The following is a 21,732-nucleotide window of genomic DNA, read 5'->3' as shown; positions in this document are numbered from 1 at the left end:
GAGTCATAGCTCTGGACTTGGGGATGTTAAAAATATATTTATACAGTTTAGAGGCCACCCAACTCCATAGGACTCCGGGTGGCTGACAACTTTAAAAGCAAAAAACAATAGCATAGATCAAGCGTGTCCAGAAGAAAACATACATAACTTCTACAAGGGCTTGGCATCCACCCTACCTGAAGGCCTGTGAGAATAGCCAGAGACTGATCTGTGAATCAGTCTCCAGAGAAAGGGTTTTGAACAAAATAGACCTTCAGGAGCCAGTCAGAGCAAATAGATCACTAAATGGATCATTGCAAGGGGTGGGCATCACCCAGAGTCCCAAGGATGTGCTGATGAAATTAGGGAGCAAACTGTTGGATAGTGGAGCCATTTTCCTTTTCCCTATTAAAAAAAATAATGCACCTATTTTAATTAAAACAATGACAAACTCAGTCCATCAAAATGGGAGGCGGAGCTGGTGGTGGAAGAAACCAAGAATTCTTCCCTGCCTTGTCTTATGATGTCATTGCCACAAAAATGTTGTCTGTTCATGGATTAATGATTTCACTTAATAGGAAGTGAATGCAAAGGTTCACTGTTCAGATGAGGGCCATATATGGGCACAGTTGAAGGTGCTGGCGGTCACCTACAAAGTCCTAGATGGCACAGGGCCAGATTATTTGCAGGACTGCCTGTCCCGAGTTATTTTGCCCATGCCACCAGATCCAACAGAATGGACATGTGGAGTCCTTGGAGGACATGCTCTTTGGCAGACATGCTCCGGGACATTTTTCTGGGTCCCTTCTCTGGAATAGTGCCATCTAATGGGACCCAGTAGGCATCTTTCTCAGCCATGGTGCCCGCTTTATAGAACAGCATCCTCCCTGAGATCCAGATGGCCCTGACCTTGTTAGTTTTCTCAAACGCCTTGAAGACCAGCTTTTTCCTCAGGCCCTGGGACCAGGCGGTTAACACAGCCTCACATGTATGGGTTTCATTAGATTACAGTTTTTAGGGGCCTCATTTTTTGCAATGCTGCTTTATTATTTCTTTTTTTGTTTTTTATATTATAAGCCACTCAGAATCACTATATTGAGACTGGTGGCTATCTAAGCTCTATAAAAAACAAACATTCTATTCACAGATCACACGTTTGTGCACTAGTGGTTCCAAATTCATCTTCGTGACATCTCAGATGCAACTGGGAAAAATCTCTGCCTGAAACTCTGGAGATCTGTTGCAGGGTTAGATGAACTCAAGAGTCAGTTTGGGACACGCAGAGGAATTACACAAAGGAAGATCCACATTCAAAGGAATTACAACACATTTCCTTTGAAAGCAACGGTTAATACGACCAAGTGAGAAATTGCAGCTTCAGTTAAAAATGCTGCAATGCCACTTCCCCCCTCCACAGAGAGGAGCGTTGACCACAATCAAGGTGCCACAGAACTTTTGAGCCATTGATCTTCAACCCATCTCTGAGTTTGCACAATGAGAATCAATTGAAATTGATTCTAAATGTATCCATTTTGGGGATTTGCAAAGTGCATTTGATTATAAATTAACCAAACGGGCCAGGGGCATACAAAGTATTTAACTACAGAAAAAGGCAGCTAAGGTAAACACTTGCCAACTGTGATATGCTGTGTGAATGCAGCTGTTGGGCTCATAGTTATGCTTCAGTGCTTGCGTGTATTTCTGAGTTAGTGAGGTGCAGGCCACAGTCTCTAAATTAAGGATCCTCATTTGCAAACCCCCAAAATGGGGATGTTCAGAATTAAGTTTAATGTATTGCCCATAGACTCAAAGGCATTTGTGGGATACTGGGCAATGTACCCAAACTGACCAGTACTATCATCATCATTAGCAGGGAATGCTGCAAGTAGCGCAGGCACAACTAAGCTTGGTAACTAAGGAGTCATCTGAATGTCTTGCTTGTCCTCTCCCCACTATCAAGATCACCCTCAACCTACTCCAGGCCTACCTGGATGGTAGCGTCTGCTTGTCTTTTTTTAACATTTGTATCCAAGTGGTGTTTTCTGACTTCTGCCGGCCCAAGCAGCCCTGTTTGGCCTGTTTGTAGCACTTTATTTCACTGTGGGCAATGCCTCCCCTGCAAATGGCTCGTGCAGGCCCCTCTCCTCAGGCCATTGTAGCTGCCTTCCCCAGCGATTTTATCTTGGGGTGCTGGGCTGTCTGCCATCCTTCAGAAGGAACTTTTCCAATAAAGCCTGTCCCCGGTGCACCTCAGCCCTGAATTACCTGTGCTTTGGAACAATGCACAGTGAGTCCTGTGTGAGAAAGATACCAGTGTGGCTCAAGAATTTTAGCCTGTATAAGTAGGGAATATGGTAACTTCTTTCACCTGCTTGTCCTTGCCTGTGTCCTACAGAGGAATATCCCACATAAATGCATTGAGGCACTCCCAGCTCTCCTTTTCTAATACTATACTCCACAGGGTACTTCTGGACTCTGTTACCACTTTCCGCCAGTATTCCCTTGCAGCACTTAGGGAATTAAGAGATTTGGAGAAACTAACAAGCGTTCTGCCAGTTTCCTCTTCTAGCCCAAGTGCCTGGAAGACTAGTAAATCTGCCCACCAAAGTTCTGCAAAACTTCAGTGCAAAAATAGCCTAGCTGACAAGTTAGGGGATGGATGACAGCTAGGAGCTTGACTTCATAGTCATCCTTCACCCCACTAACCAACTTATAGAGTAGGTGACTGGTTCATTCTTGTCATTTGGATGTTCAGAAGTCAGGTGTATCCAGAAATAGTCCAGATGGCAGGTTGCTGGTATGAAGCACTTCCACACCACCAATCTGTCACTTGGGGAATTTAGAGACACCTAAAGGAGAGCTAGTTTGGTGTAGTGTTAAGGCAGTGTTTCTCAACCTTGGCCACTTGAAGATGTGTGGACTTCAACTCCCAGAATTTGCTAGTCAGCCATGCTGGCTGGGGAATTCTGGGAGTTGAAGTCCACACATCTTCAAGTGGCCAAGGTTGAGAAACAATGAGTTAAGGCATCAGGCTAGAAACCAGGAGACAACCATATGTTCTAGTCCCGCCTTAGGCATGAAGCCAGCTAGGTGACCTTTGGGCCAGTCACTCTCTCTCAGCCCTAGGAAGCAGAAAATGGCAAACTACTTCCAAAAAGCCTTGCCAAGAAAACTGCAGGGACTACTCCAGGCAATTGTCAGGAATCAAAAACTGACTTGAAAGCGTGTGTGTGTGTGCGCGCGCACACACACACACACACACACACAAAAGGTAAGGAGCACAGATTTGCACGCAATAAAAAATAAGTATGTTGTATATCTCTGAAGCAAAGAGAAAGGAGGATAGAATAAATTTGAATGAAGGTGGTCTGACCTTCTTATGTAGAGTTGATAAATACAGGCAAGGAAATGAAAGTGTAGGTTCAGTTATGATTGAAAGGGCTAAAAGGTATGTCAGCATGAATTTGGTATTATGGTATTATCTAGGTTGTTGTGGATGTGTATGAAAATAGGAATTTATAAGTTAATGGAAGTTCCAGGTTACGATCCTGTGAATGTTAATCATGGGAGAGCCGGGGAGAAATTTGGAGAAAAACTGTGCAATATTCGAAATGCACATGATCCAAAGGTGTGTGTGGGGGGACCCCTATTCTATCAGGTGACATGAATGAATAGATGGCAACAAGTTGATAGAACACAGAAAAAAATCATTGGACTATTTGAAGATCCAAGATTAAATGAAAACATTACTTGTTTAGTGAATATCTGCTTATATATATTTTTACTACAGAGTGCCATAAAAGTGAGTGGAGTTATGGTTAATGTGAAGTATAAAAAGGATGCTTGTTGGAATTACAAAGTTAAACAGGCTGTGGATGAGAAAAACATTCAGATAAGAGAATGATTGCTGCATAAAAGGATGAATTATTCTTCCATACAATTTCTCAATAACCGTAGTAATGATGTGCTTGGTAAAAATCATTCTAAACTCTTTTGAAAGAAAGTATTCTATGGTGTAAGAATTACTTGGATGTGTGCAGTTCTGCAGCTTTAACATCTAAAGATTTTGTGATGTTTTGACAGGAGAAAAATGAACTGTAAAATGGATCTCAGTGATCCTTCCATTTCTTGTCAGTGAACCAAAAAAGCTATGCCTCACAATCTTGTGTTGGTGACACAGTACAGGAGTCTCAAATATAAAACAACAGTCCTTGGGAGGACTGTTGCTTTGTTTTTCTCCTTTCTTGCCAAGACCAGTGTTGATAAATGTGATTAAATTATGGCCAGTTTTGGTTGTGAACTTCCTTTAACACAACATGGTCTTTCTCCCCAGGATGCAGATCATCATTTTAACCACCACCACCCCTGCCCAAAAAGCCACTGTGGTATAGTTATTGGGCTAAGATCAGGGAGTCCCTAGTTCAAGGCTACCCTTAGCTACGGAAGCTCACTGGGGTGACTTGGGCTGAGTGTTCCTTTTCAGTGCTATTGTACAAGATGGTGGTTGTAGGGAAGAATTGGAGAAGGAAGCGCTATGTAGACAGTCTGAACTCTTAGAGGTAAATCTAACATCACCATCAGGGCAACTGAGTAGTTGCATTCAGCCCCCATCACCCCCTTCAGAAGAGAAACAAATTTAGGATAGGAACACTTGATTTTTGTGAAAATAGACTTTAATATAATAAATTATTTTTTAAATAAAAACATAGCTCATCCAATATCCCCACTCAGTAACCCAAACTGAACGAAACAAGAATGATTCCTTCTCCCAACAAACATGCAGAGGTACATTGGCTGCAAGAATGGGGGACACATTTATTAACACACACACACACACACACAAATCTCTCAGCCATGAAATAGGTGTCACCTCCATATAAGAGGTGCCCCTTATGATAGGCTTGGTACATGGGCTGGCACTGTGCCCACTGATCCTCACCATAAGAACTGCTTGGTTTGGGAGCTGGAAATCTTACAAAGGCAGACTGCAGGAAAGGGCCACTGGCCCAGTTTGGGCTGCCTTCTTAGCTTAGCATGGCAGTAACTAGGGACAAGGGGTAAACTCTCACACTTGTACATATCAACAACTTAATCCACCTTTTCAGCCATTCTTTCTCTCTCTCTCTTTGAGTGTTTCTCCAGTGGTGGACATTTGCCTCAGAATTTCACTTCAGAAGAACTTGGATACCAATTTTAGGCCCAACTTTGACCCAGGCAGAGAATTCTTCTACCAAGATAAGAACTAAGATGCCATTCAGAGCTATTGGAAAGACAGGCTATGTTTCCACAGTACAGTACAATCTGCATTTTTATATTTTCTTGGGCATAGGCTAAGTGAGTTGAACATCTCTTATGAAATGAAGTAAATGTGACCCAAGTGATGGTCCATTTAAGTTAAGCCACAGGTCAATTGGTAGTCTCAGTGTCAATCATAGGCAGTGATCAAGAATTGTTCTAGGCAACTCTGAAGCAGAAACTCCAAAGGATTATAAATTATACATGGGGTGTAGAAGAGAGCAGCTTTCCATAAATAGATACTTTCCAGAGTTGTTGGAATTGCAATTCTTAGGATTTTCACCCCAAAAGTTCAAAATTGGGAATGGAAGCTGTAGTCCCAAAGTATCTGGAAACTGCCAAATTAGGGAAGGTTGAATCAGCAAGCCTTTACTTCCAAGCTCAAAACACCAACATTGGGGAACGATCAATGCTGTTGACAGGCAATAGATTCAGGACAGAGTCCTTCTCAAAATACATAATTAATTTATTCTGCAAGATGTGGTGATGCTCACAGGCTTAGAGGGTATTAAAGGGGGAATTAGTCAACTTTATGGAACAAAAATAGAGACCCTCTGAGATTAGATGGTTCAATGAAACCTTTCACTTTCCAGTACTGTGCACCTGTGAATACCAACAGCTGAAGGCAATAGCCCAGGAGGCTCCTTACCTTTATGCTCTGACTGTAGAGTGTAACTGGTGGAAAATAGAAAGTTTACTTAGTTGCGTATCTAGTAAAGCAGTTCTAAATGGGCGGTTGGAACTCTTCTCGAGCTGCATATATTCCTCAAATCTGTAGCCAGAGATCTGTGTAAGCACCATCTCCATGCCTTGCAAGATTGCAGCACTTTTGAGATTTTTTTCCTATGTAGGAGGCAAATGCTATGATCTATAGCCTGGCCGCAGTACAGCTCTTTGGCGATGCGAGTGGTCCCTAACTGAGGGTGAGCCTGGCTGGCTGATCCACTCATCTTTAGCAGGTAACATTCTATGGACCAGAAGGTGGTGGGCATGTCATAGACTCAGCCTCCCTAATGAAAAAGCAAAGGTTGCAAGCTGGGGTGCAGGGTGGGGAAAAATCTCCTTCCTGGAAGCTCTTGAGCGGCTGGGTAATTTGGCTGCTTATGACATGCTGCCCCCAGGTCTCAGCTGGCATTGTGGGAGCTCCCAGGACATTTCTGGAGCAGAAGTGGAGATTTCCCCATACATAGGAGACTTCATAGGAGTAAAAGTGCTGGATGCAAGATATTAACGAGATTTTATATTCAGAGCTTCAAGCTGTTTGAGTGTAACGCTGGAAAAACTGTGAGAAAGATAAAAATACATGTGAAATTCCACTAGCTGATTAGTGGTCTCCCCACAGGATTATTACAGTAAATTATTTATCTAGTGGTACTGTATGGAGTTATGTACCTCAAGGCAATCAATAGGTCCTCAACTTACCATCAAAGGGTAAAATGTACTTGATTTCTACTCAGAGACAGAAGTGTGCAAGATACCAGTTTAGCATTGGACTACCGCAAAGAGAAGTTGCTGTGTCAAAATGAGAATCCAGATGAAGACAGTTGTGTGAATCTTCCACTGGCAAACACGAATGACTCCTGGGCAGGAACTCCCAGGTAATATCTATTCAGCCACCCTTCAGCCAACCCCACCCAAATTAGATCCTTGACTGTTTCTTTCTGGGAAGGACAATCCTCAAAGAAAAAAAAATGTCGAATTGCAACAGGCTGAGGAGAGGCAATAAAAGAAAGTTCTGGATCAAGAGTGGAGAGAAGTGATATGCTGAGAGAAAAGGTCTAAGAAAGCAGCTTTGATTTCCAAAAAAAAAAAAAAAAGGAGATACTTTCTGGAAGAAAGGTAAAAAGGAAACATCCACTGAACTACATTACAGCCAATACCACACACTGGAGAAGAGATTTTGAGCAACATGTTTCTACAGAACCCCCTTTCTGGAGCTCATACTTGCTTCACAAACCACTTGACACATCTTGCAATCCATGGAAATTAATGCTATTATGGATTACATTTCTGATCTTCATAATTCATTCCTTTTTTATTGCAACATTCTTCGGCAGCTGAGCTCAGCACCATTCTTCTTGCTAGACCTGAGGTGGGTTTTTTCCCCCTTCGAGAATAAGTTCTTCTTCTTCTTCTTACCCTGAAGGGCGGGTCTCAGGGTTGAGAGGCCCAAGAGACACCCAACCCTGAGAATCTGAGGCAGTGGACGCTCCAGGTGCTGAGCAAAAATGGAAGGTGTATCAGATGATCTACTGGATACCACTGTGGAAGGAAAAGGAAGTGAGGAAGGAAACAATATATTCCATGCATCTCACATTCTGTCCTTAGCTCAACAATGGATACTTCAATGTCCAAAATAATTTCAAACCTTAAAAATAAATCTGATATCTAGTTCAGTTTTAACTAGAAAACATTCCTAGACTATAACATGGATTTGTACCTCATTCAAATTTAGGTTTTTCTATGTACAGAGTCTATATTTTAACTTCATGGAAAATTCCAATTTGAATAGATTCTCAGAACTGACTCAAATTATTATTCTTATATTTTCAGTCAGTGATTTATACCATGTTGATGATGGTTCTTAATACGTATTCTTAACTTAAAGCTTAATAGTGATTCCTACTTTTTAAAAAAATGATATAATGCATGTTATAATTCATAAGTAATTAATGATATATTGGAAAACTGCACTGTCCGTGATATTCTAGATCCCTTGTTTATCATTCTGTATTTTATTGTTTCTATCTTACTTTTTTATTCTTTTTACATATCTTGTATCTCTCTTCGTTTATACTCCTCTAAAATATTTAATAATCATTAAAATGCATGCAGAGAGTGAGGCCACTGGACTGATTGCCTCTTTGCACGTTTACTCTGTCGGAAACATTCCTAACAACATTGCTGATGGCCATTTCCCCATTACTGCCCTGTTCAATCTCCACACCTCTAGCAATTGTTTAAGCCACCCTGCTGCCGAGAGCACTGTAAGAGTTGATCGATGGGACAATGTAGGATCTGGCCTCTAACAAGCATCGGGCTTGCCTCCCCTTCTATACAGTATCTTCAAGTGCTGCCCACTAGTTCAGGGACTCATAAACAAATGGAATGATTACTGCAAGTGGGAGTTGTCAAGCTATCGGTTTACTAAATTTAAAAGACAGGCGACAGGGTGGCATGGTGGCTTGGTTGCTTAATTGCCACTGGAAGCAGAGAGCCCAGTGGGAAATTGCCTGCCTAGCAACTCCAGAAAAATGTATTACAAAAGATCTGGTTTTGCAACAACCACCCTTGTACCACAGAATGGAGGCCATGGCAGGGTGCGAAATTAAGCTGGGAGTTTCACGAATGCTGTGTGCAGAGGGGTTCTATGATGTACTAGCAAAACTCAACCTGGTATAAAGAGCCAGCCAGACAGTTCAGACCAGCTGTAGGCACTGCTGCCACCAGAGCGCTGACTCAAAGGGTTTCACTTGCCACCCTTGAGCAACTGTTTGAAGTAGGCACCTTGATTTGCAGAATGGGAAGGAAAACCTTTGTTCCTGCTCTCACCTTGAAGCCAAGATATCCAGAGTTATAAATAATTTATTAACTGGCAAGGCATTCTGGAAAGATTTGATCTGGGACTCACGTGATTTCTCTCTGCCTTTCTCTCTTCCTCTGCCTTTCTCACATGCATTACTGGATTCTTCTTTTTCTCACTCGCTGAGGGATGCCAGGAGTATGCAAGAAGAGATAAATGAACAAAGATAGTTCTGTATTTGGGCTGGTGGAATATATGGATGAAGGAATAGACACCCATTGGCTGACATTCCAGTTCTGTGATAAAAACCTATATTCACATCTGGGTCCCAGTCAAACAAGATGTCTCCCTCACCTGCCTTCCAAGGCTTGGCTCACTTGGCAGTGCTCCATCTGACGGCAAAGCTTCCAGGAAATTAGATGGAACAAGACCCTTCTGTCCATTTACCTCCCCCTGCAGATAAAGAAGGGAAATGTTTCTACAGTTCATAAGGTTGGAGATCTCCTGATGTTTCAAAACCATACAGAGAGAGGAACTGTCCTACTTTTTTCCTACCATCCAAGCTCTTGTGCATGTTATATTTCCTATCAATTATGGAGTGATGATATATATCATCTGTTGGATTTCTGCCCATTATGTATTTGTAGAAGGAACAGGAGTCTTTTCAGAACAAAGGCAGATATCCCATTTCCAAACTGGAACCTACAGATCCCTGTTTTTCTGACATCAGTGATACTTTCTGGAAGGCAGTAACTACTGTAGAATTCAATCCCATGACCTCCTAAAAGAGAAACTATCACAGACCCAGTTCCATCCATAGCAACGCAGCCCTCTGATTTACTGGCTATGTCACTGTTTAAACTGTTTTAATTAAAAGGAAGGCATGATGCTTACATAATAGAACCCATCATCATCCATGGAACTGAGCACAGTCACAATGTCCCCAGCACAAAATCTGAGCTCAGCCTAGAGGAAAACATCAAGAACAATAGTAGAAAATCACTGAAAAGATTATGTTTTATGGATTTGTTGATAGATAAGAGATGGGATATGGGATGAAGAGATCAATGTTTTTAACTTTAGAGAGGGTGAAGAGTTACTAAATTAGTTTATACTTGTTGGGATGAAGATTGGAAGTCATTTCTTCATATATTTCTTTTTTCTTCCTTTATTATGTTCTTCCTTTTCTCTTTTTCTTTTTTCTTTCTTTTTCCTTGCACTTTTTACTCCTCTCTATTCTCTTTTCTTTCTTTAAGTTTAGTTTGTATTAGATTTTACTATTATAATAAAATTCTTAAATAAATATATAAGAAAATCAGTACAGAACCAAGTGAGAAGGAAAGGAATTATTTTCATTTTCAGTTTATACACTGAAACTAGCAATTTTGGAGGGGCAGAAATTCCTCCAAAGACCTACTTAACCAGGCAAATATTAATCTCTCTCTCTCTCTCTCTCTCTCATTTGTCATCCACTATGACTGTACAGAGCTTGTCCTGGAATGCACTTATTTTTACACATACTCCTAGAAGGAGCTCAAAGGAACAAGGCAATCTCCAGGATTTATTGGGCCCATGGCAATCCCTTAAATGATACATAAAGCTAAGTAGTTCATAGTCCGACATATGAATAATGCCGCAAAGGTTAAGCAAAGAGCAGGCTCCGCTCACCTCGGTGTCTGGATTGGGAGAATTCTCTTGGGGGTTGTAGTCAAAGATGGCTACCATTGTTCTTCCAGGGTCCTCAGAACTTGGATTTTGCTTTCCAGGTGCTTCTAAACCAGAAAGGAAATGTACAGCTAGTAGATCAGAATGGGAAGTTGCATTAGATAAAACCTTATTTGTTCCTTTAAAGCAGAGTCTGTCTTAATGGTTTATATCACAAAGGTCTTATCTGTTCATTGGGACCTAATCATGAACGTATGATCATCCACACCCACGAGCTGTTGCAACCTTCTATCACCACCACCAACAACCACAAAAAAAACCCCTCTCTGCCAGACATAAATTATGCACACAGACCAAACTTAAATGAAATATTTTGTTTTACATCATTTATGTTGCAAGTTTCAAAATGCATCACATAATTTATTTTGGATTTGCTAGATATAAGAAGGGTCATGATGGTCTACAGAGCCTTGTCTTTGCCTGCTGGAAATCCAGTATCCCTCCTCTGGCTCCCCTGAGACAGTATGGATTCTATGCCTTCAAATTCTAATAAGGGCCATTTCCTATTCAGGTAGGAAAGAAAAACTAAATGCACAGACGTGGGATTAGGGTTAGGGCTTGGTAATGGTACTTATAAAAAAGATATTGGATCAGAAGTTGATAGGAAACTGAAGATGAGGCAGCAGCGTGACTATGACATGACTACAAAAAGGGGAATTCAGTTTTAGTCTGCTTGAACAGAAGCAACATTTCCAAATCATAGGAAGTAATTTTGCATTTTCGGACACATTTGCATTCGGACACACTCAAGGGATGTGAAAACACTCTTCATATACCTGAAAAGATGTCACATAAAAGAACAGGATTTATTCTCTTTCGTTCTAGAGTGGAAGACATGGCATAATGGACTTAAGGTACAAGAATGTAGGTTCTGATTAAATACTTTAAAAAACAGACTTCCTAACAATAAGAGCTTGTTGACAGTGGATCCAATTATCCAGAGAAGAAGTGGATTCCCCTTCACTGGATACATTCAAGCAGAGGCTAGACAGCCATTGGCCAGCAATGCTTTAACTTGGATTTTTGCACTGAGCAGGAAGATATACTTGATGGCCTAACTCACATGATTCTATGAAACACAGAAGCATGATTCTATGATTCTACAATCCCAGAGATATTTTCATGCCTTCTTAGGATATCACTACAGCCCGTAATGGTGCGGAATGAGATGGGACACCTCCCTGCTTTATAAGGCATAAAAAATGCCTTGCATTTTTGAAGAGTTGCCATAAACCTCCTTGCAGCAATGTATCACCCAGAGGTATTAAGAGAAATAGAAGCAACACTTACCTAAATCAGGAACCTGTTCTTCCATCCTGAGTGCCTCCGCTGGGGGACGAAAGGTGGTATGAACATTATTTTGAAAAATAGTGGAATGATCTACATACATGCAAATGCTTACACAAGTCCTATGAACTGAAAATAAATAGGGTTCTGGCAAGCACCAGGGTATGCAGGACTCAAATAAAGGATAACCCTGTTTAAGACAACACGCACTTTTATTAAAGACTGGAAACCACTTATGGACTTTTTGCTGAAAACAAAAAAAAATGGACTGATGATTTATGGATTTGCTGGTTAAACAGGGTTGAATATGGGAAGAAGAGAATTATGATATGATTTTAATGAGGGAGGAGCGAGGATAAGTTTGTATTTGCTGTAAAGAAGATTGGAAGTTGCTTCGTTATGTATCTTTTTTTTTTCTCCATTTGTATTTCTTTTCACTTTTCTTACTTTCTCACTTCACATTTCTTTTCTTTAATCTTACTTTATATTATTTCATGTTTATTGTTTATCTCTGTGAAAATCTTTAATAAAAATTATATAAAGAAAGATAATCCTGTTGATGTAAGGATGGCTACAAGATATCAACAGCCTCTACCACAAAATAGTGTATTGACCTTTCTTAGACCGTCGAGGCTTTGAAGGACGATTTGATGGGCGCTGTGGAGGTGGAGAAAATGCACCATTTCCTGCAGTTAAAACAAAATACCCCAATTAAATTAATAAGCAGTAGAATCAATCAGCAAATTAAAGTAAGAAAACTTTCTTCAACCCAATCTCCTGTGGTTCTTATTAAGCAGCTAGGTTTATTTCTGGATTAGTCTGATATAGACAATGGATTGGGAGATCTATCACTATCCATGACTCTGTCTCAAAAATGATTTTTTTTTTAAAGTTTAGTTGTCCTGAATGAACAGGTTTATTGTTGGGGAACTTGATGAGCCATCAAGGTGCTCAAAGAATGTAAATGCTCCTGGTATCACTAAGTACTCGAAACCTCTCCCCAGATTTTGGAATATTATCTCTTTCAGCTAATTGGCAGAAGCAAATGGTACAAAGTAGATCTCAGTTACAATGAAAGGTTCTGAGCTGGAAAGCCCTACAGTGTCATTTTGGAATCTAAGCAGGATCTGTTATTTTGCTATCTACTTCCACTACGTTGCACTCAGAATTTTCCTCTTCCAACAATCCAAACATTGTCCTGGCATTTTACTGTTCAGGGACATGTATACAGTATTTAATTCATTATGCGGGCACCGCACCTTTGAGACAGAAAACCAACAGGACTCAAGCGAATTAACTATATATCCTTTATTTATTTATTTTTATTTATTTATTTAGTAAACTTGTCCCCACCCATCTTCCCACAATGGGGGACTCTGGGCGGCTTACATCAAATTAAAATCATAAATACATGATTAAAAGTTATTTAAAAAAACCACACTTACAGAGATAAAAAGAGATTAAAAGATCCAAGAGGCCAATAGAGTCCACACCAAGCCGCTAAGGGGCTAGCCAACCCCATTTCTGACATCCTCCTTCCCCGCCCTGGGCCAGATGTGCATGTAAGTGGGCACCTGTAATCCATGAATTATACAAAACCCTTGACTATTCCTGTAGAGTAGTCTACTACTCATGCAGATCCTAGAGAACTCTACCCAGTTCCTCAAAGCCCAACTGTTCAATCATCAGATTGGCATCTCAACAAGCAAGATCCTTGCTAACCCAAGGTTTAATTTATCTTCCAGGACCAATCACAGTGATATGGGTGAAGGGAGAGATTTTGTGAATAGTTATGCATGTGTATCTGAGAGGGTGTGTGTCATAATCTCATTCACTACTACTTCTACTGGAACTTGCATAGCAACCAGCATGACTTCCCATTTGAAAAGGTTCCCAACCCTGGCCTGGCCAAGTTCAAGAAAGTAAATAAATTGAGCAGAGTACCTAGACTTTCCATCAGCATGTCAGTAGGAATCTGGCCTTCTTCTAACAACTGTTTTCTTGCGCTGCCACTGTCCACCTGGACCTCAGACACCATGTTGCATGGTATGAACCCTGTTCTTCCTGCACATTCCCCCCTGTAAAAACCATCTGCATCTTTGTGGCCATAGACCTGTGAAAGGGGGAGGCAGACAATCAACTGCAACAATGCAGAAAGAATATTTGCTTTTTAACTATATAAATGCCCCATTACTTCTTTCATCCCACTGTATATACAAATGCACAGAATAATCCATTCCAATTCCAAACCTCCATCAACCACAAGAAAAGAGATCTTCAGATCATGGTAGGCAGCTCAATGTGGCAGCCAGGAGAAAAGATGAATTCAAAGCTAGAGGTTATTATGGGCTGAAGATGATATGTGAGAATTTTATATAAATCAATAGCATGTTGGGAATTTTGCAGAGCCAGTATGAGGTAGTGATTAGCATTGGACTAAGGCTTAGAAAAGGGGCATCTGGGTTCTACTCAGCTACGTTTCATGAGGTGACCTTGGGAAAATCATACTATTTGGAAAATATAATCATGGAGATAAAACAAGATGTGTGCATCAGCTCTACCTTTCCTCCCTCATCCCCCTGCATGGGCAGGAACATTTTAAGACAGGCTGTATCTCTCTTTGGCTGAATACATTCACAATGCTCCTTTTAAGCAGGGACCTTGCATGGTTCCACAGAGCACAGTAACTGCATTGGAAATATGAAGTGACAGCCTCTTTTCAAACCTTCTGATTCAGCCCAGGAAGGTCCAGCAATCATCTTCATTTCCTCCTGTGATTACATCTGCTGAATACCTTAAGAGGACAATTCTTTCAGTCTCATCTGTTTTGAGGATAAAGCCACAACAGGGTTAAGTGGCCTGTGATATGGGAAATGATAGGAAAGAGAACCATGTACACCTCAAGCTTTTTTGGGGTGTGGGGGGAATGGTAGAATCAGTAGGTATCTCTCTCTCTCTCTCTCTCTCTGTGTAGTAGATAATACAAAAAAATTGAAAATAAATTAAATTTGTGATTATTCTCTAGCATTCTCTGCCTCCAAGCTTGATGGCACTCAGTCCTGGAGAATGGCAGTCCTGGAGAACAGCAAAGCTTCTCCACATATTTTTGGTTATTCTAATAAAGGTATTTCTGAGCAGTGGATTTTGGAGCCAAATCATTGGCCACAGTCACGCATCCTGCTAAGCCATAAACTTTATTTATAAATCAGAGAGTCTAGATTCACCTACCATATGACCATATGCTTGAGCCCTGCCAATATGTCTCTTCTTGTTGTTGCTCGTACCTTCAGAATCTGGCCCTCTTGAAATGGGAGCTCCTCTTCAGCAGCATCCCGATTAGGGGACATTGAAACAGGGTCATAGTCAAAAAGAGCCACAAACAGTCGTGCTGAGGCCCCGTCATCTGCCAATTCAAGGGAGGGGCTCCTCCAAGTTCCTAACCAGGACACAAAAGCAATCCACCATTGGTCTGAGCCTGTCTATCAGGACAGAATTCCTGGCTCTGGTGCTGTGCCTGTGAATTTGGAAGGATGGGGTTGATCCTGTGATTCTAATTGATTCCTTCACCTTCTCCTTCATGTACATGATCTTGTAAGGAGGGTTGGACCATACTTTTTCAACTCTTGCTAAAATTGTCCCCGTTGCCCCCACTTTAAAATAGCCCTAATGGAAACTGCAACTAACTCACCAATATTTCCACTGAGAGATGCTGACCCTTCTTGGCTTTTTCTTGGAGACCTTCTGCCTCTTTGGACGGGGGACTGATAAGATGTCGAGTCCAACAACCCAGGACTACCTGCCACCTGAAAAAGAACCCTTGGCAGAATCAGTCCCAAGACCACCCTTGTGTGTTTGTCCATTGACATTTTGGCTACAACCTGCAGCAAAAACACAAAATGCAAAGGGCTAGAATGCAGCATTCCTCTTCTGGAAGCGTTTTCAGAAAACACTGACCAAAAGCAAGTCAAATCCCATATGGTGAGACCAGGGTGCAAGTAACCATAGATGAGCCACACTCAGCCCAGGCCAACTCAGAAACATCTACTGTTAAAACCCTCTTCAAAATAGCTATAGTTGCTTTGCCTCGTTTTAGATGAAATTCATCTAAAGTGATACGCTACCCGCACTTCCGAAAGGACATTCAATCATTTTCTCAAAACTGTGAAATCCAAAATTCCTGCAGATGTTTGGCCTGAATAAGAGTTCTGAAATTTGCCTACTCTGAGTGCTTCCCAATGAGGCTTTTGTTGCGCAATGACCTTGCTTCATTCACAGAATGCTATAAGAAATCCAGATATATAAATTCCAGCTGCACCCATCTCCTGACTTCTTGCTGCTTCTCTTATCTTTTTTCTTACCACAGAAAATCCGTTAAGGAGGCAAGGCAAAATTGCTACATCATGTAGTCTGATTGGCAATGCAAGTCCAAACACCCACTGTGTACAATTCAAGATCAGCTCTAGCCTTGTCTCCGTTCTCTAATATATGGCATAAATTAACCTTCCCCAATCTTGGTATTCTCCAAACTGCAGAATTCTCAGCAATGGGCATGGCAATTTTGGAGAATTTTGGAGTTGAAGTCCACACATCTGAAAAATGCCCGGTTAGGCAAGGCTGGCATCAACTCAGAGTTGGATTGGACAATGTGCCAACCATACATCTCAGAACTTTAAAGGCAATCCGTGTCTGAAGAGGCATAACGTAGAATGGTTACGCCTGTATGAATTGGTAATGCCTATGCTAGTAATGTGCAAGTTTTCTCTTCAAAGTGGCTGTAAGTGCTTTGTTGGCACCAGCTTTCTCTCCACAAGCCCAAAATGACAAAACTGCACTGTGATCTTTTATAAGACAGGTCAACATATTTGCATGAGCAGCCAAAATAAATTGCATTATTACTATGTCAAATCAGTCATGTGAAGCTTGATTTTTTTGTATATGTCTGACATAGACTTTGTTTTCCAGTTAAACTGAACCTGCCATTTTGACACCATAATTAAACATTCCCCACTCATTGTGAGACCTGGTATTTGCCATGAAACTGAGAAATTCTCATTTCCTTTGAGTTTTCTAAACATTGCAGACCACTAGATCTTACCAACCAAGGTTATACTGATATAAATTATTTGTAGACCAAACTGATCAGATGGGTCCTCATTCTGGAAGGTTTTCTAAATCAAAAAGAACATGAGATTTGGGATTTACCATAGAGGATATTTAAGTTTTCAGACTTTTCCTAAAAGTTAATCGGGGAAGAGGAATACTGCATTGGAAATTTTCAGCCAGTGATGTCTGATTGGTAGCCAATCCCAAAGCAAAATATGAGAAAAGCCCACAAGGAGTATCACAAATGTGCTGTAAGTTTCAAATTAAAAACGGAAGCCTCTATTTTGTAAAGCACTCAACACAATAAGCAGAATGCAAGCAAGCATGGGAGCAAAGGGTCAAAAGCACAGTCAGAATTGTGGCAAGCTGCTGTAACAATGCCAGCTGGTGAAGGAAGCGTCTCACAGACCCATGTTTGCACAAGTGGGCCCTCCTTCCAAGTCTGCTCTGGCCTGGCTCCCAAGACAGAGGGACTTCTCTCGCAAGTCCTGTTCCATTCTTCTGAGGCACCATTGGCCCTCTTCCTCCAACCACAATGCCCAGGTGAATGGCCGGGGGATGTGCTCCAATCCGTGCTCTCTCCCTCCCAACTGCTGGATCGCTTCAGTTCTCTTTGCCCATTGGATTGGACTGACCCTGATTGGCTAGAGCAGTCACTCCATTCCTCCTCACAATCTGTTGGAGATCCATCAGCCCTCCCATCTGAACTCAACTGGCTCACTGGAGTAGAAGTGATGGTTAAATCCTCTTCCTCATTTGAATCATACTCAATGTCAATCTCCAAACTCTCTGGACTGAGGCAGTGGGGGAGGCCTTGGACAGCTTTCTCTTTTCTCTCTTGGGGCATCATTCTCCTTGAAGAAATTTGATCAGGCCTTTGTCTTGCCCAGCTGCACAGCTTCAAGTCATCCTCCATCCCAAGGCTGGTGATCACATCCAAATTCTCTGTGAGGCTCTGTGCTCTGTAAAGACCACCTCCAGTGTAGTAGGAATTGCTCCGCATAGAAACACTGCACTCTCGGATGTCTGCTTTTCGCTTCCTATGTCCCTGGGGTTGGACACGGGTCTTCTCCTTGCAATGACTGGATCTTCTCCATTCCAGAAGAGGAGACCTTGATGGTTTCTTAAGATCATCCCACTGATAGGTCATTTCTTCACCATCCCATCTTCCAGAGCAAGTGGATATTTCATTCACACACTCTCCTCTGAACTTCTGTAGAATGCTCTTTTCAGGTAAGATCAGCTCTGAAAGATTGTGGTTCCTTTTAGACCGAGCACAGAGTGGACCTTGTATTCTTCTGGTATGGTTAGGAAGCCTACCCTGGAAGCTCTCCACAGCCTCCTTTTCCAGAGGGGTGGAAATAGGTTGGTTTAGGACAGGGTCCCAGCCTTCTTCGTCTTCTTCCTGCTCCTCCTCCTCCTCCTCCTCAGTCACTTCAGGAATACTAAACAGAGCCTTGCTGCAATTTTTTTGCAACGGCATTTCCAGAATTCGTTCCAAGATCTCTTCATCACTGTCAGTATCACCAAGATCCAACTGTGTTCCAGACCCAGAAACCAGACCACCAAGGAAGAAGCAAAGAGAGAAAGAGGAATTAGGCATTAAAAGGTGGGTAAACAACACTTACCATCACTCCTGTGGATGGCATTAAATGAGGACTAGACAAATTCACAGACAAAGGTGAAAAGTCAATCAATGGCTATGAATGAAGGTAACTAAATGAAAACTCCATATTGAGTGGCAGAACCCTTCAGATGTATTGCTGAGGCAGGTTTTTTTTCATGATTGTAGGCTTCCCTACTGAAAGCAGGATTCTAGTTTTGATGAACCTACTTTCATCTGGTTCCAGCAGGGTTCTTCTAATGTTTGAGCCCTGCTAGAATCCATTGCCAAGACCTATGTTACAAAGCTAAAAAAGGCATTCCTATACATAGAAAAAAGTTGGGAAACGGAGATAAGTAAATAAATGGTTGGATCTCCAGCTCTAAGCTAGATCTGGAGCATCTCTTGGTGCATGACACATCACATGGCTATTCCAACCTACTTGAAAGATATTATGATTATCATGATTACCATCATTTATATGCCATTCTTCCTCCCACAGAAGGATGTGAGATAGCTTTCCCAATTTACATAACTTCCACATGTATTGGATGATAGTCATGGCTGTGCTGGTTGGGAATTAGGAGAAGTACAGTCCAAAGCATCTAGAGAGCAACTGGTTGTAGAAGAAAATGGTTTAATGTTCTGATGAAGTTAGCACTTGTGGAAAAGGCTCCAGTGTATTTTCCTGTTGTTTGGCTTTTTGTGGCTTTTTCCATAATGACATTTGCCTGGCCAACCTCCTGTAAAGGATCATGAAACCCAACCAGAGTTTCTTCAGATGAGAGCAGTCAAGCCAATGACAGCCATTGTTCTATCTGCTCTATCTCTCTGTGACTTAGGGGATGTCCATCCAGTCAGAGTTTTCAACCACCATCAACAGTACACAAATAGGTCATTTTCATTTACATGTAGCATTTTCATTTACACATTCAAAAAATTCTTCCTTTTTCAAAATTTTCCCCTAGTGAAAAACTGACTAGATCAAATGTGGCTTGCAACTGATTCTGAAAAATGAAATCCATATGACATAGGACTGGAAAGTTAAAAGTGTCTGGAGCTATCACCAAGAGCATTGAGAGGTCCCTGGTGATGTCTCCTTGCAGCTGCAAAGAGAAGGCTAAAATAATCATATTATGATTGGAAACCTAGGCTGCTCAAAAATAAAATCCATAAACATCTGGGATGGGGATGGGGCAGGAGTATGGGTGGGAAAGGAGTTGTCTATCCTTGCTATGCTACCTAAGACCTTGTACCTCCATAGCACGTACTGTCTATGTGCCAGGCCCAGCCTAAGAACAACGATGAAACAGTCCAGTCCAGTCCCTTTATTAGCTTACAGTATCTTGCCAAACTAAATCTATACTACAGCAACTAGTGGATATACCCTGGGAGATTCTAGGGAGTGGCTATCCTGAACCTTTTTTGCTTCCCACGCTCCTCCTGCAGACTATGCAGCCTCTTGCCTACTCCCCACTCCTGGAATGCACCCCCTCCTTCCTGATAGCCTTGATCTCCCACATCACTGTCCTCCTTGTAGATACATTCCATCACATCATGCCAGTGTTTCTCAATCATGGCAACTTTAAGATCTCTGGGCTTCAACTCCCAGAATTCCCCAGCCAGCATGCTAGGGAATTCTGGGAGTTGAAGTCCAGACATCTTAAAGTTGCTATGGTTGAGAAACACTGGTCTATGCTATAGATCCTTCTCATTTTATTTCCATTCACCCATGTAGATTGTTAGTAGAAAGGGGCTTAATCAGCTCATCTCAGCCACAGTGTCTTCTAAATCCCTGCGCTTCTCACTTTGATCAACTCTGCCTTTCATGCCCTACTAGACCATATTCCCCCCCACATCACTGCTATCCATTTTGCTACAGCTCTTTTCTCAGTTTTCCAATGTTCCTGGCTACCCACAATTCTCATAGGGAGAGATGCACTGCATCATATAGCTCAGTTAATCTAGCACTCTCCAGACTGATGGGCCTCTAATGTCAATAATTCCTAGCCAACTGGCCTTTCTAGAAATGGTAGCAATCCCAGAAAATTTAGATGGCACCAAGTTGGGAAATCAAACACAACAGGATACTCTATACCTGAGCTTTGAATAGTTGATGCCACCCCACCCTCTGCATATCAGTCTTTGTTCTGCACAGAGCATCTATCTATCTATCTATCTATCTATCTATCTATCTATCTATCTATCTATCTATCTATCTATCTATCTATCTATCCATCCATCCATCCATCCATCCATCCATCCATCCATCCATCCATCCATCCATCTATCTTATATCCTGCCTTTCCTCTGAGAATTCCAGGCACTTTACATCATGGCTCCCTTTCTTCTTATCTCTGTAAGAAAAACCCCATAAGGAAGACTGGGCAGAAAGAGAGAGATCGGCTCAAAGCTACCCAGTGAATTTCCATAGATGAGATTGGTCTCTGGTCCTAATCCAGCATTTAATCACTACACTAGATTGGTGGCTTGCTTGATGGAAAGACAAGGCACAGAGTTTGGGAGGAATATTGAGGCAGGGTTTTCAAATATCTTTCATTTATTACCTTCCTCCAGTTTCCTACTATTTCCTCCCATCTTTTCACTTGCCAGAAAATAAATCTATTAGGAAGAAAAAGGCAGAATAGATACAGAATGTCTTTTGACTGGCAGCACTAGGAACCTTCCATTGGACAGAAACTATAGCCCCAGTCATTGCAAAAATTTCAGGCTCAGAACACAGATGCCTGGAATATATCTGCCTGTTTTTTAATCTCTGTCATAAGGACTAGACTCTAGCTTTGGGATTTCTCCAATCTGCAAGAATCAATGGAATCAGCTGAATTCCATACACATTTCTGAAAAGAAGTGACCCTGGTAGATCCTCGCTCAATGTTTTCTTGAATAATCAAGGTAATCTACTAAAGAAGTTTCTGCATGAATGGCAGTCATTTGAGGATAGCAATGAAGATCGCAGACTCCTTTGGATTGGACTATAGGAATGGTACCAAGGCTGTTAAAAGGTGCATGGATGGGAGAGTCAGCAGGAAATATATATCCGAAGACATTGTACAGAAGCATGGATGTTTGTGTCCTTTGGATTTTGTGTTCAATCCATACTTGGATCTTTTGTTGGAATTTCTTTTCCAGTGAAAGAACCTCTTCTTAATTCATCATGAGGACAGACCAGAGTTTCTTCTGAACCTATCTGTAGTGG

At 41.6% G+C, this 21,732-nt stretch overlaps 1 protein-coding gene across 1 annotated transcript in view; it reads right to left on the bottom strand.

Annotated features, from left to right (window-relative positions):
- Nucleotides 1-4,689: 4,689 nt before the first annotated feature.
- The window catches only part of TSPOAP1 (TSPO associated protein 1), a 71,940-nt gene continuing 54,897 nt past the window's right edge, over nucleotides 4,690-21,732 (bottom strand). Inside the window, exons 21-31 of the mRNA XM_088152321.1 lie at nucleotides 17,322-18,449; nucleotides 15,498-15,612; nucleotides 15,094-15,245; nucleotides 13,754-13,922; nucleotides 12,424-12,495; nucleotides 11,813-11,851; nucleotides 10,466-10,569; nucleotides 9,692-9,763; nucleotides 9,152-9,250; nucleotides 8,906-8,979; nucleotides 4,690-7,536 (exon numbers count right to left, since the gene is read on the bottom strand). Coding sequence (XP_088008447.1) covers nucleotides 8,953-8,979; nucleotides 9,152-9,250; nucleotides 9,692-9,763; nucleotides 10,466-10,569; nucleotides 11,813-11,851; nucleotides 12,424-12,495; nucleotides 13,754-13,922; nucleotides 15,094-15,245; nucleotides 15,498-15,612; nucleotides 17,322-18,449 — 1,977 coding nt within the window. The 3' untranslated portion in view covers nucleotides 4,690-7,536; nucleotides 8,906-8,952. The remainder of the gene's footprint in view (nucleotides 7,537-8,905; nucleotides 8,980-9,151; nucleotides 9,251-9,691; nucleotides 9,764-10,465; nucleotides 10,570-11,812; nucleotides 11,852-12,423; nucleotides 12,496-13,753; nucleotides 13,923-15,093; nucleotides 15,246-15,497; nucleotides 15,613-17,321; nucleotides 18,450-21,732) is intronic.

This window comes from Python bivittatus, unplaced genomic scaffold (genome assembly GCF_059951505.1).
Source record: "Python bivittatus isolate LINGU-HERP-01145 unplaced genomic scaffold, Pbiv_v1 ctg000690_np1212, whole genome shotgun sequence".
In the NCBI taxonomy this organism is placed as follows: domain Eukaryota; kingdom Metazoa; phylum Chordata; class Lepidosauria; order Squamata; family Pythonidae; genus Python; species Python bivittatus.
This window is presented reverse-complemented; position numbering and strand designations above follow the sequence as displayed.